The sequence below is a fragment of the Pieris napi genome, chromosome 13, assembly GCF_905475465.1.
Source record: "Pieris napi chromosome 13, ilPieNapi1.2, whole genome shotgun sequence".
In the NCBI taxonomy this organism is placed as follows: domain Eukaryota; kingdom Metazoa; phylum Arthropoda; class Insecta; order Lepidoptera; family Pieridae; genus Pieris; species Pieris napi.
Window position 1 is genome coordinate 786,295 of NC_062246.1, and position 20,108 is coordinate 806,402.

At 38.2% G+C, this 20,108-nt stretch overlaps 1 protein-coding gene across 1 annotated transcript; it reads left to right on the top strand.

The window, feature by feature from the left end:
* Positions 1-9,251: 9,251 nt before the first annotated feature.
* Positions 9,252-17,297, top strand: LOC125055555. The gene is made up of 2 exons (XM_047658015.1): positions 9,252-10,349; positions 15,395-17,297. Exons 1-2 carry the CDS (start codon positions 9,482-9,484, stop codon positions 15,967-15,969), a joined length of 1,443 nt encoding a protein of 480 aa, XP_047513971.1. The 5' UTR covers positions 9,252-9,481; the 3' UTR covers positions 15,970-17,297.
* The last annotated feature ends 2,811 nt before the right edge of the window (positions 17,298-20,108 follow it).

The following is a 20,108-nucleotide window of genomic DNA, read 5'->3' on the forward strand; positions in this document are numbered from 1 at the left end:
CACAGTACTCTTATAAATAAATTAAAGGGGAGGGTACCTGAAAAACGAAAGATGGGACGTGACACTTTCCTAACAGAGGCTGAAGAAAATTTACTAGTTGCTTATATTATAGCAAATGCTAGAAAGGGAATACCATTAAAACGCCAAACTTTAGTAGATACAGTAAAAAAGATAATTGAAGAAGATAATAGAAAAACTCCGTTTAAAAATAACTGTCCAGGCCGAAAATGGTTTGATTTATTTTTGAAACGTAACCCGCAAATTAAAGAAAGATGTGCCGAAAGCATATCAACAGCTCGTGCTAGTGTAACAGAATCTGATTTAAGAGGATGGTTCGATTCAGTAAAAGAATATTTAGTAAAGGAGAATGCCCTGGAAATATTAGAGGATCCTACAAGATTATACAACGCAGATGAGTCAGGGTTTCAGACTTGTCCTGAATCTGGTAGAGCTACTGAGCACACGCGCTCTTACCTCGACAATTTCTAACCTTGTTACTTTATCCAACTTAGTTTAAATGTTTTGTATTTGGAGTATAATTATTAAAAGAACCTAACATGTAAAAATCGTTTTGTTTAAATGAATCACAAATAAAAGGAAAAGGAGCAACTTACTGTGATGGCCTGCTTGAATGCAGCTGGGCAATTAGTTGCACCTATGGTTGTATATCCATTGATGCGTATATCTAGTGATATAGCCCACAACGTTCCAGCAGATTGGGCTATAGGAAAGTCTAAAAAAGGATGGATGACAGCACCTCTATATTATGAATATATAGTAAATGTATTTGATCCATGGCTAAAGAACAATAAGATTTCGAAACCTGTTTTACTTTTAATAGATGGTCACCGATGTCACATGAGTTTGCAAGTGGCAGAATATTGCTCAAATAACCAAATTCTAGTACACGCATTATTCCCAAATTCAACACATATTACCCAGCCCGCTGATGTATCACTTTTCAAGTGCCTGAAAAGTGGTTGGCAAAACATCGCGTTTGAATACAAAAGAAACAGTGGCATTAGACACATCACTAGAGCTACCTTTGCGCCACTTCTTTTAAAAGTATTCAAAGAGAAAGTTACGCCTGCAATCATTTCCAATGGATTTAAAAGATGTGGAATCTACCCTTTTGACCCTTCTGCAGTTGATTATACCAAATTTATGGACCATGAAGTGAGCAATGCACCAACACTTGCACATGCACGCAGAGACAGGAGGAGTAGAAACAATTCTGTTGCTAGAATCTTTTATGCGAAAAGGTCGAACAGAACAATTTAGACGAGCCATAAAAGATGAACAATGGGAAGGTGACGAATCGGCTAAGGAACTATTTTACGTCTGGAAAAAACTTCGTCAACATTACCTTTCTTATTATATAGAAAACATAAAAAGAGAGCGAGATGAGAAGAAAATAAGTAAAAGTCAAGTAAAGACTTTTAAAGGGATACTAGTGGGTAGTGCAAACGTGTACTGGTGTGTCTCGTGAATTTTTTCTTAAATTAAATAGTATTTCGGTAAAAACATTAAAACTTACAGTTTCAGTGAAGAACTAGTGTCCCACCACACATCAATCGCTATTTTTTTCTCAATAATATCCTTTATTTAACTATAATAAACTTAAAGTTGGAAATCACTTCTTCAAGTACCTTCAATTTAACTTGTATTAATTTTTCACTTTCACCTTATTATGGAGGATCTTAAAAAGTCATTAAGGGATGTATCCGAAATGGTGTCTACCAGAATGGAAGAGTTTCAGCAGCGCCTTATTGCAACTCAGAATAGGTCCCCCTCACTGGAACAAACTCCGCTTGCTAGGGAATTCGAAGCTTTCAAAAATTCTGTTTTATTCTGCCTAGAGAATCTCCAAGCTCAGATGGCGATTCTATTTAGAGTGCAGGATGAACAAGAGATGCGCAGTAGGCGAAAGTGTCTGTTGCTGCATGGAGTAAATGAAGCAAAGGATGAAAGCCAGGGCTCCATTGCAAATATGATATCCATACTGTTAAAGTGTCCTAATGTGACGGAGCAGTGCCTCTCTCGTTGCCATCGTGTGGGATTAAGATCCAATGACAAGCCTAGGCCTATATTAATAAAGTTTCGTGAGCATGCTGACAAGTTAAGGATCTGGGCTGCCAAAACTAATCTTAAAGGCACCGGAATAACCTTGTCTGAGTTCCTGACAAAATCAAGGCACTCGCTATTTATGGAGGCAAGAAAGCGGTTTGGCGTCTCGAATTGTTGGACTCGCGATGGACGTTTACAAGTGATAGGGGCTGATGGGAAACTTCGCCGCATCTCTTCGCTGAAGGAACTCGATTCAGTTCCGGACAGCATACCGTCATCGACCGCAGCTGATGATGCAAAGCTGACTAGAGACAAGACCCGTAATAAGAAGGCTCCAAAAAAGGTTCAATAACTTCCGTTTGTACAGTGTTTGTGTTTCGTGTGTTGGGGTTATAATCAACTTTTTCTTGGTTTGTTGTCATGAGTTTCAAGTGTTAAACAGTTCTTTTTTTAATTACTTATTTGGTATCTTATAACCTTCTCCTTCGTTTACAAATTGTTATTATGATGATATTAATTTCTAATTGTAATTTGTTATTGACAGATTATAACTGCTAACTTTCTAACGTGATGAGACGGCTGACACTGTCAAAGGTTGTTATTGTCAAGTGTCAATTGAGAATTGATACACATAGTATTTCCACAGAACATAAAATTAGTCTCGTATAATAAGCTTTTGCTTTAATCCTTACATATCAGCGGTTGAGTGCGATCGTAAGAACATCTTTTTTATTTCTTATTATTTTATTTGTATTTTTAAAGTTTAAGCGCTTATATAAAGGGTTTTTCAACAAGAACTTTGTTTTCTAAAACAAAATAAAACAAAGAATTTAGAGGAAAATGAATAAATTTTTTATTGTATTACAAAGAGAAAAGTTTGGCAATTATGAATGAAAAATGATATCTGGCAAATGTCCACCACGACCACGCTGACAGATGTTGATTCTTTCATCAAAATTTTTAATCACTTTTTGGCAAAATGGAGGGTCTATTTCGTTAATGACATCACGGATTTTGAGTTTTAAGGCTGCAATCGATTCGATTGGCTCCGTATAGACTCTGTCTTTAACATAGCCCCACAAAAAATAATCCAGTGGTGTTAAATCACACGATCTGGCTGGCCACTTAACAGCTGAATTTCGCGAAATTATGCGCTCGGGAAATTTGGTTTGCAATAAATTGATCGTTTCATTGGCTGTGTGACATGTGGCACCGTCCTGTTGAAACCACATTTCAGTGATATCCATGTCATCAATAATAGGCCAAAATTTAGCGGTTAACATCTCGCGATACCGTGATCCATTGACTGTTACCGCATTTCCAGCCTCATCTTCGAAAAAAACGGCCCAATCACGCCTCCAGACCACATAGTGCACCACACAGTAACACGTTGAGTATGCAAAGCCTTCTCAATAATTGCTTTAGGATTTTCAGAAGCCCAAATGCGACAATTTTGCTTGTTGACGTACCCTGACAAATGAAAATGGGCTTCGTCTGAAAAAATGATTTTTTCAGAAAAACCAGCAGGTTGTTCCTGAATGAACTGAGCGAATCTGCGGCGATTTGAATGGTCGATCAGCTTTAATTCCTGCACCAGTTGAATCTTGTAAGGCTTCAAAGCCAAATCCTTTCGCAAAATTCGCCATGTTGTGCTTTTGGATAACCCCAATTGTTGAGAACGTCGTGAAATTGACAAATTTTGATCTTCTTCAACACTGTGGCTCACGGCGGCGATGTTTTCTGTTGAACGACCCGGTCGAACACGTGTTGGTGTTGGCACATTTTGTACCGAGCCTGTCGACTCAAATTTCGCGACCAAATTCTTAACAGCGGTGTCAGAAGGACGATTATGCTGGCCGAAAATATCACGAATTTTACGAAATGTAACTTTAACAGAACCACCATTTTTATAGTGGATTTGAATTATTTTAATGCGATTTTCGAGCGAAATTGAATTCATTGTAATAATTGCCAAAGCACCTGCTACGAATACCGCCAAAAACTAAACGTCAAAACTATCACGTTCTCGGTGTTGCCACAATTGAAAAACAAACTTCTTGTTGAAATACCCTATACTTGGTGTAGATTTTATTTAACTTTTAGATTAGTTTTAGTTTTTATTTTATTTTTTATTATCATACTTTTGTTAATCATGGATTGCAGTAGTGATTACTCTGATTTCTTATCTCTGGAATCGTCCGATTGTGACTCCTTCCATAGCATTGACTCCTCCACGCCTACCCTAAATGATACCTTATCCTCTATTTTTCAAAACTTGCCTAAGCACTTCAATGTTGTACACATTAACGCCCAGAGCGTTCCAGCTCATCACACAGATCTCCTTACGTTGGCCTCTAAAGACATCCATCCCATAGGTACTTATTTCTGAGACTTGGTTCAATCCTTCCCTTTCCTCTGGTACTTACTCTCTTCCTGGTTACAATTTAATTAGAAATGACCGACTCGGCATGCGTGGAGGTGGTGTGGCAATTTACTTACGTTCTCACATCCCCTTCTAGTATGAACAGATCCTTATAAACAAAACTGCTGATATGGAAGACCAAAAGCTGAATGAAGGAACCAAATTAATATTGCTCAAGGCAGCACGCATGATATTAAAGATGAACCAGAGGAGTCTCAACATAATTGCTGAAAGAAAACTGTATCACACCAAACTAATAGAAAGAAGTTCAAAATGTACAAAGGACCCAAACCCTCTGGCAACCACAATGATACTTATGAACCAAAAATACCCCATAGCTCTTTCTAGACACGAGTTGAAGAGATACGGTATCCCAAGAGCCCTTTTGTCTAGTGACAACTCCAGAAATGAAATCGAGGACACACATAAACATGACCGTATATTAGCAAGATTAAGCACTATAGATTGGTGGATTGAGCATAGTCCTGTGCCGGATGAAAAGTTGATTAGATTGGCAGACGTACTTTTTACGAGCCTAGACAACAATGTTGAAAACTACTACAACGCAGATTGGAAGTCGGCAAATGTAAAATGGGGCCCTCCCATGCTACAGAGAAAATTGATTAGAACACAAAAACCCTTGGTAGACATTCCCACAAGTCTCAGGTCCTCTGCCATCAAAGAAATATTCTTTCCCGACTACTGCATCCCAAATCCTTCTTTGCCAACAGCAACTGTCAAAGAACTTAGAGTCCAATTCTACTCAGTAAGGCAGATTCTAAGGTCAGATCTGCTCTAATACTGACCTGCAATACGCCTAGATGCAAATTATTGAAAACTGGATGCCTTGCCATCATCCATTACAAAAACAATTGAGATACTTATATAGGAAGTGATACAATAGAAATGGAGGTTGATGGTGGAGAAAGTAGGCTTTTGATTGAGGCTGCAAAAAGCATAACTGTGGGCAATAGCGCTAATGACGGACCATCTAATATGTCAACGTTTCATTTCGACAACCGCTCAGATAGGGTGAGTCATTCGTCACCGCCACCAGCTGATTTGGATGAAGATTTTGTCTCTTTTACGCAAGTGCAAAATCAGGCGTTAGATACATTGTCGCGCGTCGAGGCGTCAGTTTGTACTTCGGGTTCTAATCCGACGCGAGATGGCGAATACGAAGGCGGCACTGAGGGAGTGAGCGAGACATCGAGGCGAGTGGAGGACGCGGCGTGTACCGACCTTACTCCTGCACCGAATAGTATTGACCTAAATATAAACAGCTCGTTGCATGCGCCTGCGACGGATGTGCCTTCTGTGGCAATTAATTTGCGAGGTGCAGCGATGACTTCAAGTGGTATGTCTACTGAAATTCCAAAAATGCTTTCTAAACATGAGAAGGATGGTCATAGTGGTACGGAATGGCAAATTGTGCGCGGTAATCGGGCTAATAAGCGTTATAAACTATTAGGTCAAAAAGGGTGTGCTTCGACTGTGAATAATGATAAGTTTAAGGCCGCGGACGTTAAGGTACCGTTGTTTATATCGAACGTGAGTACAGAAACGAGTGAAGAGGATATTATTAGTTATATTAAGGCAAAAACTAATGAAACTGTTTCTTTAAAAAGAATAAATATAAAAACTACGAAACTGTATAATGCATATAAGGTATTTGTTCCAAAACACAAATTAGATTTGTTTTTGAATGGCGAATTTTGGCCTAACGGCGTAACGTTCAGACGTTTCGTCCAGTTTTTATATAAAACGAAACCTGGACCGGTTAAAGTTAATTAAATGTGTAATTATGAATAGGAATAACAAGATATATTGTAAATTTTGTACTTTTAATTGTAAATCTATCAAAAGATCGATTGATTGTGTTCGATCAATATGTAATGATTCGGATCTGGTAGCTTTACAGGAGACTTGGCTTCTTCCCCATGACATACCTATAATAGGGACTATTTCTAATAATTTCGATTATACAGGTAAGTCTGCAGTGGATACAACTGCCGGCTTATTGACTGGGAAACCTTATGGGGGAGTGGCAATTCTCTGGAGAGTGGGTGTTTTTGGTACAGTTTCTGTTATTAATTGTAATAGTCCTAGGTTAGCAGCAATTCGTGCTACCATAGATAACCGATCTATTCTAGTTTTTTCTGTGTATATGCCTACTGACTCAATTTATAATTTAACTGAGTTTACGGAGGTTCTTAGTGAAATAAGTGCTATCGAATTAAGTCATGATGTGGAAAGTGTATATATACTGGGTGATTTTAATGCACATCCTCAGGAATTATTCTATAGGGAACTGCTTAGCTTTTGCTCTGATCAGTCGTGGTTGTGTGCAGATGTTGAAAAACTGGGTATCTCTTTGAGTAATTACACTTTCTTTAGTGAGGCTCATGGAACGAGACGGTGGTTAGACCACTGCGTTGTATCCGTGTCGGCTTGGCATACCGTTATTAATGTAGAAATTAAAGAAGATGTGTATATGTCTGATCATTTGCCCATATTCTTAGAATGTGATTTGGGGGTTGTCAGATGTAAGAAACTGATCTCTGACCTGCCACGTAGTGCAGTTACCTGGGGTGAAAGAGATAATGCTCAAATAAATAGCTACCGTGATCTTTGCAATAATTATTTAAAAGAAGTCGATTTCCCTCAGGAGCTAGCCAGCTGCTGTCACAGATCATGTTCATTGCCAGGGCACAAGCTTATTTTAGATAAATTATATCATACAATAGTTAATATTTTATCTGAGGCTGCTGTATCAACTCAAGTGGTAAAGCCTAGGAAATGTAGACAAAATAAGTTATGTGGTTGGAATAAACATGTTCGAGAGGCTCACTTGGAGGCTCGGCTTAGGTTCAAGTCCTGGTTATTTAATAATCGACCTACTTCAGGGGCGGTTTATGAACAAATGTGCCTTTCTAGAAAAGTTTTCAAGAGTCGCCTGAAGTGGGCTCAAAATAACCAGGAGCAGATCAAAATGGATTTAATAGCTGAGCAGAGAGCCAACAAAAACTTTGCTCAATTTTGGAGGTCCACAGGTAAATTGAATCTTAGGCCTAGTATCCCAGCGAGTGTAGGGGGTGAAAGTGACCCAGAGAAGATTGCGAATGAATTTATGAAACATTTTAAGGTACGGTCTCCTCTAGGCCCCTCAGTTGGGGCACCTTTCACTAGGCCCGACGGGTGTAGTGAATCGCCAGGGTTTTTTGTATCTGCCAAACAAATTAAAGATATTTTAAAAACCATGGGCAGAGGTAAATCTCCTGGGCACGACGGGCTCAGTATTGAGCATTTATGGTATGCAGGTGGTCACTTACCTAGAGTACTCTCTATGTATCAGTCACTCGTATCTACCTGCGGCTTTAATGGATACCATAGTGGTTCCTGTTATTAAAAATAGATCTGGTGACATCTCTGATAAGGGAAACTATCGTCCTATATCTCTTGCCACTATAATGGCTAAGGTGCTGGACAGTGTGCTTGACTCGAGTTTGAATAGTTATATGAATCTCCATGACGCTCAGTTTGGCTTTCGACCAGGACTCTCTACTGAAGCTGCTATTCTGAGTCTGAAGCACACTGTCCAGTATTATACGAAGCGCAATACACCGGTATATGCTTGCTTCCTGGATTTGACTCGGGCCTTTGATCTTGTATCGTATGATGTGCTTTGGAGGAAGATGGAGGACAGGGGTGTGCCAACTCAACTGTTAAATATATTTAAATATTGGTATGCCAACCAGAACAACACTGTGAAGTGGTCTAACGCTTTTTCTACATCGTATAGGTCGGAGAGTGGTGTAAGACAGGGTGGTCTGTCATCTCCTAAACTATTTAATATGTACATTAACGACCTGATTGTAGAACTTAGCAGCATGTGTGTAGGTTGTAGGGTTAATGGAGTAAGCATCAACAACCTTAGCTATGCTGATGATATGGTGCTGCTTGCTCCGACAGCAGGGGCGATTACAGAAATGCTGCGTGTGTGTGAGGTATACGCTTGTAAGCACGGCCTCATTTACAATGTAAATAAATGTAAATACATTGTCTTTGGGGGAGATGGTATATACTCGGGGATGTTTCATAATATCTCTCTAAATAGTCTTAGCATCGAGAGAGTGAAGGAATTTAAATATCTTGGGCATATGCTATCTGAAAATCTAAAAGATAATATCGATATAGAACGGGAACGCAGGGCAGTGGCGGCCAGAGGTAACATGTTGGCTCGTAGATTTGCTCGTTGTAGTAAACAAGTGAAAATCACCCTTTTCAAGGCGTTTTGTCAAAACTTTTACACGAGTAGTCTATGGGTCGACTGTACTGTCAGGTCGCTAACTGCCATGCGTGTTCAATACAATAATGCGTTTAGGATGATCTTGGGACTGCCTCGTTTCTGCAGTGCTTCGGAGATGTTCGCACAAGCCCGTACAAATGACTTCTGGGCTATTATTAGAATTAAAACAAGATCTCTTTTGAGCCGGGTGCGGGGCTGTCGGAATAGCATCTTGAAGACTGTGGCAGATAACCTGTCTTCGCCTATCATGAAGCATTTTGTGCGTACACTTGTCGGTTCAGATCGACGAGTGTATGCATAGAATGATTCATGGGTTTATATGTTTTTATGTTTAGCTTTTTAATAATAATATACTAACACTAGTCCGTAAGTTTATACTAACATAATGATGGATTATTTTATCTGAATAAATAAATAAATAATAATAATAATAATAATTACAGCCTGCCTATCACGTGGCTTCCCTGGGCGCATCGTGCCTTCCCGGGTCGTACCGAGCTCGACGTGCTGAGCTGCCACGTGCAATATCGCGAGGACTTGACCACCGTGTCAACTGGTTTGGTGCACAGATTACTTTCTCTAATTGATTGTTTGCCCTTTTTTTGAATCGTGCTTATCACAAATGTACCCCATTTTCTTACATACCTAAGTTCGTACCTAGGTACTTAATTTAAATACGAATCATGTCTAAAGTGGATACTGCTGATAAGTTTGAAGGCGAAGGCTCTTCTAGCGATTCAATCGAGTTTCAAAGGCTAATTAATCTGCGCCGGTCAATGAAGGGACGCTTAACTAAATTCGAAAATCACATAACACCTTTAACATCTGTGAAACCAGGTGATCTAAGTAGTATACAGGTCAAGGAACTAATCAATCGCCTAAACAAGGTACAGTCTATGTTCTCTGAGTTCGATGAGGTAGAAAATAGGTTAGAAGCTTTGAATGATGATTCTGATGAACGTGATGATATCGAGGATAGGTTTTTTTCGTTGATATCTCTTGCTCAGGAGTTAATAGAGTCATGTTCCAAGTCTGATTCCAAACAGAGACCGAGTAGTGCTCTTTCACACCGGTCTGGTGGCAGTTGTGACCACCATGCAATCAAACTACCTACTATCAAGCTGCCTACCTTTGACGGGAACTACCTTAAGTGGCTTGAATTTAGAGACACATTCGAGTCCATGATCAATCAAAACGATTCAATTTCAGAAATAAATAAATTTCATTATTTGAGATCATCTTTAGAGGGAGGTGCAACTGTAGTCATAAAGTCAATTGAGTTCACTTCCAAAAATTATAGCTTGGCATGGAATCTCTTGTGTGAACGTTACGATAACAAAAACATTTTAATCAATAACCACATAAAAGCGTTATTTAGCATGGATCCTTTATTCCGTGAATCTCACAAGGCTATTAGATATTTAATAGACACTTTCTTAAAGAACTTAAGAGCTCTCGAGAACTTAGATCAACCAACTGACAAATGGGACGTTCTCATTTGTTTCATCCTCTCCCCTCCGGACCGCGGAAGCGCTTGGACGTGTCCACTGTGTTGAGTTTTGTGAGAAATTTAAATTTAAAATCTTAAATTAAAATACTAAATTGAACTATTTGGACTTTTGTGGTTTTGAACCCGTGCCTCTTCTTGGATAAGCTGTGAAGTGAGCGCTGTTGTTTGCCATTGCACCAAACGGTTGAGTGCCGGCGAGTCGAAATTCTACATCACATTCGGCTAATGACGTAAGTTAGACTACGACGCTTGTGATTTGCTACGGTACTACAAAGCTGTTATACCTGCTACGATCAACTGGTGCGATTGTCTATTGTTGCTTTGCGATATTGAACTCTGGGTTCATTGAAGATATGCCCAATATCCAACGCTCACCCCCTCGTAACACTTCTGTGATGTCTTGTTCCCGATCGGAGTCTGATCTTTCGAAGTCTCCGATGACGAGTGCGGGCTGTATTGCCAAGGGTGACACCAATATAACAACGCGCTCCAAGCGACAACGAATGGAGACCTCTACCCCGAATGATCATTCTAGTTCCGAAAGTAGCGACTTAAGAGCGGATGTCCTGAAAATGCTTTCTGAATGGAAAGAGGATCAAGAACGAAACCTACGTGATTGGAAGTCCACTCTAAATGACACCTTAAACAAATTATTTTCTGAATTATCCAATATAAAAACTGAATTCCAGGAAATAAAGAAGTCTAACTCAGAAATAGAAAAAGGAATAGAATTTATTAACAAGTTTCAGGAGGAGACCAATGACAGAGTAAAGGAAATTGAAACTAACCAAAAAAATAATAATAATGCCATAAAAAACTTAGAATCGCATATCCAGGATATACAGTTTCGTACAAGAGATGCAACTCTGGAGATTCGCAATATCCCGATTTCTGAAAATGAAAAGTTTGACAACTTACTCTCGACCCTTTCTGTCATCGGCAAAGCTGTGGATGTCGATATAAATAGGAGTGTTGTACGTGACTTGTATCGGCTGCCGGGTAGACCAGGAGTATCAAGACCTGTTGTTGTTGAATTTACGAGTGTTAATGCTAAAAATGATTTATTGACTAAGCTGCGAAACTTTAACAAAGGAAGGCCGGTTTCTGAGAAGCTCAATACTCATACTATCGGTTTGCCAGGAATAAAGACTCCACTTTACATTGACGAACATCTAGGTCCATCTCAAAGAAAACTTATGTTTGAAACCCGTCAATTTGCCAAGAAACATAACTACTCGTGCTGGCATTCAAATGGAAGAATACTTTTGCGTAAGGATTCGACTGGTAGACCGATTTTAATCCAATCAGAAAAATGCTTATCTCAGCTGGCAAAGGAATCATGACTCATTGTATGTAACTGCTTTCTCATTAACCTATATTGCCAATTAACTGTATATTGTCATTTATTTCTATTGATTTACTTTAGTCTTGCTAGTAATAAAATTACCTTAGTCAATTTTTTCATGTTAAGTTCTCGTTTAGTCTATAATGTATTTTCGTTTGAATTTGTATTTGCTCTTACACTAATTTTAACCTATATTCACACACTCACTGAAATTATACATCACTTGCACTCAATATATACAAAGTGTACTCATAGAAAGAATGTAACTGTTAACAACAATCTCAGTCTGTTTTCGTGCCGTGTGTATGTGTATTGTGTTGGTCTCATTTGTGTGGCGTTGTCCCCGGGATTGTGGAATCCTCGTAGGGTTGTGCTGTACCGCGTGCCTTTTTGTCTTACCATAGTTGCGGACTCAATAAATAAAATTCGATAAAACTAATGCAATTATAAATGATATCGATAAACTTGATGTTGCACAATCTTCTCTTTGTGACATAGAGGACTGCCAGAGACTTATGAACTGCCCGAATAAGTGTCTAAAAATTATCCATCAAAACATTCGTAGTATAAACCGTAACTTTTCTGATTTTCAAACCTTATTGTTTAGATCCAGGACTGATTGGGACTTAATAATCTTAACGGAATGTTGGCTGCATAATAATCGTAACTTACCATCTCTTGAGGGATACAACTCTGCTCTAACCGAGAAAAACTTCACACAGAATGAAGGAGTTGTAGTATTTTACAAAAAACATTTGAAATTAGTTATATCCGAGCCTGACCTTTGTGATGCCAACTGTTTACTGATTAACCTTGAGGATAATGTAACACTAATTGCAGTATATAGACCACCTGGTTACAAAGATGTTCAACGGTTTTTGGTATCTCTTGACAAACTTCTTTCTGAGATTAGTAGTCCACATAAAGTTCTGATAGGTGATATCAATATTGATATATTGGATAACAATAAGGATGTTAATTCTTCAACGTATTTGAATATGTTGGCTTCTCACGGTTTATTGCCAGCCCACATATTTCCAACTCATGGCAGGACTTGTCTTGACCATGTAATACTAAAATGTTCTTATCGCGTCTTTTGTTATGTTGCTGAAACCTCAGTCACGGATCACGACACTTTAATTCTGAAACTTGAACGTAGCACTATGACTGACAAATACTCATCTCTGAAAAAGATTGATTACCCGTCTCTGGACGATGCTATGAAGAACTTAAATCTAAGCCTTGTATATAAAATGACTGATCCCAATGAGGCAACAGCATTTCTTCTGACTGCGCTTGACACTGTAATTAAAGCAAATACGAAAACTTTAACCATCCCAAATCGTAAAAGGATCAAGAGGCCTTGGATGACTGCAGGTCTACTAAGATGTGTAAAGCATCGTGACAAACTACATCAAAAATCAAGAAAAAATCCTAGTAACCAAATATTAACGTTAACTTACAAGAGGTATAGAAACTTCTGCAACTCACTTTTAAAAAATATTAAAAATACTTATGAGAGCAACCGCCTACTTAAAGCTGCTAAGACTAATACAAAAGTTCTCTGGGACACTATCAAACAACTAACCTACTCTAACAATACAACTAGCACTGCACTTGAATTGGTCTCTCCACTGGACCCGATGGTCTCAGTCAACAACATTAATAAATATTTCGTTTCTATCGGGAAAGATATTGCCGAAAAATCATATTCTAATAGCTCTTATAAAAAACCATCAATCAATCCTACACTGTCCTCATTCGTCATGCTACCTACTGATGAAGTTGAAGTTCAATCTCTTATCTTGCAACTGAAGAAGGACGGTGCTGCGGGCAGAGATAATATTTCTGGAGCCTTTCTCAAACGTTATCATGAAATCTTAGTCCCTCCACTTACATATATATTTAATTTGATTCTTTCTACAGGGATCTTTCCGGACCTATTCAAGCTAGCTGAAGTAATTCCGGTTTTTAAAGGTGGTAATAGAGATTGTGTCGGTAACTACCGACCTATTTCTAAACTATCTACCCTATCCAAAATCATTGAGAAATTGATTAACAAACGCCTCATCGATTATTTAGAAAGTAATAACCTACTCTCCAGCTCACAGTTTGGATTCAGACCGGGTTCATCAACAAGCGACGCAGTTCATCAATTAACTGATCATATTGTTACAAAACTAAATAAGAAAAATAAAATTTTAGCTGTATTTTTGGACATTGCGAAAGCTTTTGACGCGGTCGCTGGTCCTATTCTGCTGGATAAATTGGAGGCTTTGGGTATACGTGGTTTGCAGCTTAAACTATTTGAAAGCTACTTGAGTGATAGACAGCAAAGAGTAAGGGTGGGCAACATTGTTAGTGACGATTTGCCGATACGCTATGGTGTGCCACAGGGTAGTGTTTTAGGTCCGACACTGTTTCTGGCATTTATCAATGATCTTTGTGACCTCCAGTTACAAAATGGTAAAATAATAACATTTGCAGATGATACTGCACTTGTGTTTCATGGTGATAGCTGGAAAGATACTGTCGACATTGCTCAAAGAGGATTCGACGTTGTTAACAAATGGCTCAGAATGAATGCCCTAACTATCAATGTCAATAAAACTAAATGTATACCGTTCTATATAAAAACTCCTGGTTCTAGTACTAACCTTGGTTTAACTGCTCATGTATGTTCTGATACTGATTCTTGTGACTGTCAAAAGATCCTTGTTGCCAACAATACTAAGTATCTAGGTGTCGTTGTTGATAGCACGCTAAATTTTAACTACCACATTGACCTGCTACTATCGCGAACTCGGAAACTTATCTTCACCTTTAAGAATCTCCGTAATATTGCTGAAAAATCGATAATTAAAGTGGTTTATCAATCCCTCTGCCAATCCGTTTTAAGCTATTGTGTTACTGTCTGGGGAGGGGCTTGTAAAACTAATCTTATAAAACTGGAGAGGGCTCAGCGTGCGTTATTGAAAGTAAGTTATTCTAAACCATTTTTTTACCCTACCAAAGATCTATATCTTTTATCTGACGTGTTGAGTGTTCGTCAACTATTTATACTGAACACTGTGCTCAAACAACACTCCATAACTCGCTATGATCCTTCTTTGAATGACAACAAACGATGCAAATATAAAGTCTGCACCTCAGATACCCGTTGGTCCACAGCTTTCTCAAGAAGGTTTTTTGGTTTTATGGGCTGTCACCTATATAACAAGATAAACAGGTTGATCAACATATATCCGCTTACTAAATATGAGTGTAAAAAAGCTACAGTCAAATGGCTTAAAAATCTAGACTACGAGGGGACTGAGAAGTTGTTAGTAGTCCTCAGCTAATACCTAACACTAACACGTTATGTATACGAGTACATAGGTACACTATCACCCAGGCTCATATATGCTTCACTAAGACATATATACACTAAGTCATAAATTCACTAACACATACATACATTAACACTTACATACACTAAACCATACATGCACCATCACATACACCCACTTAAATGTGAGTATATTTGTAATATTTGTAATAGTTTCTCGATCAAATTGATGTACCTACTTAAATTCCATTCGGTCCGGATGCGGAGGGACTGGCAATCTGTAATACAGGTATCCTAGTACAGTCGCCAGTCTCTCACACAGATTTTGCCTGTTAATGCTGAAATTTGTATTTTGTGTCTGTATTTTTTTTGTGTGAGAGAAAACAAATAAATATTTTATTATTTTATTATTATTATTATTATTTGCTCAAAATTAGATTCAGTCACCTGCAGGAAGTGGGAAGAGCATAAAAATACCTTGCCCAACTTACCGTCATTAGCAGACATGATTCTATTTCTTCGAAACCGTGCTGACATTCTTGAGACGATGTCTGCCAATAGCACTGAACGATCTAAACCTGAACCTAAAGTAGTAAGGAGTAGTGATAATAAGAGCGCATTCCTACCACGAATCTCGAAAAGTTTCGTGTCGTCATCAAGCTCTAAACGCAAAAACATTCATAATTGTCCAATGTGTAAGCATCAGCATAGTATAGTACATTGCAACGTCTTTAAAGATTTACCTCTTAAAGTTCGGTTAGACGAAGTCGTAAAATTAAACCTTTGCTCGAACTGTCTCAGGAGGGGTCACGTTGTGGAAGACTGTCGCCTTCAAAGTACTTGTAGGGAGTGCGGAAAACGACATAACACGCTCTTGCACTCAGTTAGTGAACCAGCCGTCAAACCGGCAGCCGTTGAATCCACATTAACTTCAACAAATTCTGTGTCACTGTCCGCACAGTCTTCTAATCAGCAGGTTCTTCTATGAACTGCATTGGTCAGGGTCACTGATCCACAGAGTAAAAATACTCACCTTGCTCGAGCTCTGCTTGATGCAGGAAGTCAGTCATGCTTCATATCTGAAACCCTGAAACATAAAATGGGTATAATCAGTAATAATACAGATTCTTTATGTATATCTGGCATTAATAACGTAAAAGTTCCTATAACTGACAGCTGCGAGCTAGCCATAAGCTCACTTCACCAGCACTTTAATGTCAGTCTTAAAATGTATGTAGTACCTCAAATAACTGGCTACTTACCAAATGCTCCCGTCAATGTTCACGAACTTAACTTACCAGTTAATATTCAGTTGGCAGATCCTAAATTCTATGTTCCTTCTGACGTTGACATACTGTTGGGGGCTGGAGTCTTCTTCGACGCGATCTCTCCAAAGCAGATCAAATTAGGACAACATAAGCCCATTCTTCAAGAGTCAAAATTCGGTTGGCTAGTGGCAGGTCCTCTTCATAGTTACTCTCATAAACAAAGTAATGTCATTCATTGCAATCTCACCAAGGAAATTAGCGACAACTTAACGAAGTTCTGGAATCTTGAGGAGCTTCCACTTTCAGAACTCACTATGTCACCTGAGGATGAATTTTGCGAACATCATTTTCAGGAAACAACGAAACGTCTAGTTAACGGGCGGTTTTGTGTAAAAATGCCTTTTCGGGAATCACCAGAGCAAGCGCTTGGTAATTCATACATGATGGCCGAAAAGCGCTTCTTAAATCTTGAGAAAAAACTTGATAAAAACTCTGATCATAAAGACAAATACACTCAATTCATAAAGGAATATGAAAGGCTTGGTCATTTATCTAAAGTAGACAGACCATCATTTGGGTACTTCCTACCACATCATTGTGTAATTAGAGAAACCAGCGAAACAACAAAACTTCGTGTAGTTTTTGATGGATCCGATAAAACTTCTTCAAAGAAATCACTTAATGACATTCAATATACAGGCCCTGTAGTACAGGATGAACTGTTTAATATCTTGATTAGATTTCGTCAACATAGGTTCGTCCTTACAGGTGACATAATGAATTTCTATCGACAATTTTCTATAGATCCCTCTCAAAGGCATTTACAGCTGATCATCTGGCGAGACAACAAGGTTCAGCCCCTTGAAATTGCGGAATTACAAACTGTAACCTATGGCACAAATTCTGCCCCATTCCTAAGTACTAGATGTCTCAAACAGCTTGCTTTAGAATGCAATGATCCTATTGTCTCAGAAGTTATTCAAAAGGATTTTTATATTGATGACATGTTGACCGGGTCATCTTCCGAGCATGAATTGCATCATATCTATAGAAAGCCTCTCCCCCCTGGACCGCGGAAGCGTTTAGACGTGTGCATTCTATTTGTTTTATAACTTAAAAATCAAATTAAAAATAAATTCCGTGCGAATAAATTAAGGTGTGTACCAGGAGCGCATGAGTTGCGTTGCAGTAAGTGCATCTGTGCGAACGGGACAACACTTGTGAGACAGCTTAAGTTGTACGCTCCGTCTGCGCGCATTCATCGATACGCAAGCTTTGTAAGTTGCCGTAATTCATAAGCGATAGCGGGTAGCGGAAATTTATAGGGGGCTGGTCCAAGTTTATTTTTTCGTGTACTCTGGTGTCATCTTTTGTCAGAAATATGCCTCTTAAGCGCACACCTCCCAGCACCCCCACTCCCGAAGACTTAAAGGAAGCTAGGTTGAACGCGCCGAAAGCTTCTTTTTCGGGCTCCGCGCCAGATTTATCTAATGAGGAGCGAAGCAATGTAACTATGAGGCGCAAGCAGGATGAGTCCTATATTAAAAAATTCATAACCGAAATTAAGGATATGCTTGCTAAAGCAAACTCTCAAAATGAAAGTAAATTCACCTCCTTGCAATCCTCCATGAGAGAAATCTTGACACAAAATACAGAAATAAAAGACTCCATTGCTTTTGTCTCTAAGCAGTACGAAGATATGAAAGCTAAATACGAGAAGTTGGAAAAACAGAGGAATGAAGATCGTCTGTATATTGATCAGCTTGAAAAGAAAATCGAGTCGCTGGAACGAACGTCTGCCTCAACTAAACTTGAACTAAGAAATATTCCTAAGATTACCGGTGAAAATAAGGATAGTTTATGTAAAATTGCTTCAAAAGCTGCAGATGTTATTGATTTTCCCATACAGAAACAGGATATTAAGGATATTTATCGTACAAAAAGTAAAACTGGACATGGAGCAATTATTGTGGAATTGGGCAGCGTTATATTGAAAGATGGTATTATTGAAAAGGCACGCAAATTTAACAAAATGAATTCTGCTAACAAATTGAACACGGCACACTTAAGTTTGGAAGGACCAGCAAAGCCATTTTTTATTTCAGAATGTCTATCACCCTGCGGAAAACGATTAAATTATCTGGCTCGTGCATTTGCTCAGGAAAATGGATATAAATTCTGCTGGACCTCATTTGGAAGAACCTACCTGAGACAAGATGAAGGTAAACGGCATATTAAAATTGATAGTGAGGGTGATTTAAATAAACTTCGTCTAAAACAATGACTTTTTGAGGTCCCCAGGAAACTCCGCCGGCCTACGATAACTTTCCTGTTTGTGAAAATCCGGCACTTAATTATTGTTTTTATAGATATTATTTTATTTTTTTATATATTATATTATTGTTTTACTTTATATACATACTTATACTCTGTTCATTGTATTGTATTTTACATAACTAAAAAATTATACATTCTTAGTCTAGTGATCATGTTGAAATCGAGATCTTATCTTTGTAAAAATGTCAGCATTTCTCAGACACGAGTAGCTGCGACAAAAAGCTTAATATCTTACAAATGGCTAGATTTATTGATAATATAAATAATGATATTGATAATATAACAGTGGCAACTGCCTACAGTTGTGATATAAATAATTGTAATGATTTAGTAAAAAAATCAGGAAACTCCCTAAAAATTATAACACAAAATATCCGTAGCGTTTACAAAAATATTGATGCATTCTTGGCCCATATAGCTCGTCTGTACTTTGATCCAGATATAATAATTTTAACTGAATGCTGGTTAATCGATAATAAACCCATACCCAGTCTCAAGGATTATAATTCTTATTTCACAAAAAAATGCTTAAATCAAAATGACGGTATTATAATTTATGCTAAACAAAATATAAATTGCGAAATTGAAGAACCTAATCCTAAAGATGCTAACTTTCTGCTAGCTAAAATAGTACCAGATATTGTACTTTTAGCTATTTATAGATCACCATCCTTTTACTACACTGAGCGCTTTTTGAATGCTTTGAATGATATTGTTAAATCTATAAAATCTAAGAATATATTTTTAATAGGTGATATAAATATCGATATAAAACCTGGAAACGGTGACAGAAACAGTAACTCTTACTTAAATTTAACCAGCGAATTGGGTTTTCTGCCAGGCCACACATATCCAACACGATTAAGCAATTGTCTCGATCATGTAATGGTTAAAACTGTTTTACAAACTAGTGTTATAGTTATAAATTCCACCGTAACTGATCACGACTCTATTCTAATAAATCTATCCCTTAACAGTAAACGGACTAATACTCAGTGCCCTTCCATTGTTGAAAGAGTAAATTTTAGTGAAGCTATAAAATATGTTGAATTGGCTGATTTTACTTTTATGACTAACAAGCAAGACGCCGAGTCTGCTGCGACTCGATTTGTTGAAATTCTGTCATCTGCTATTAAAGCTAACACTGAAAAAGTCCGTGTACCCAGGCGCAAAAAATCTCTTAAGCCCTGGATGACTCCGGGCCTACTTCGCTGTATCCGTCACCGGGATAAACTGCATCTTAATTTAAAAAGGGACCCCCAAAATGAAATTCTTAAAATAACCTATAAAAGGTACAGGAATTTTTGTTGCTCATTACTTAGAAAATTGAAGCGCGAACACGATAAATTCTTATTAAAAAGTGCAAAATCAAATAAAGAAACCTGGGCTGCAATAAAATATGTCACCGATAGTTCAAGTAAAAAATCTTCTGCCGATGAGTTAATTAGGAATTGTAACGCATTGGATGCGGTTGAGGACATAAATAGTTATTTTTCTAATGTTGGTAGAGAGCTAGCTGAAA

Bases quoted from the DNA above. Each gene is read 5' to 3' on its own strand.
- LOC125055555 (XM_047658015.1), top strand. From the start codon at position 9,482: ATGTCTAAAGTGGATACTGCTGATAAGTTTGAAGGCGAAGGCTCTTCT. The intron at 10,350-15,394 runs GTTGAGTTTTGT...ATTTTATTATTA, and splicing joins CGCTTGGACGTGTCCACTGT to TTATTATTATTTGCTCAAAA.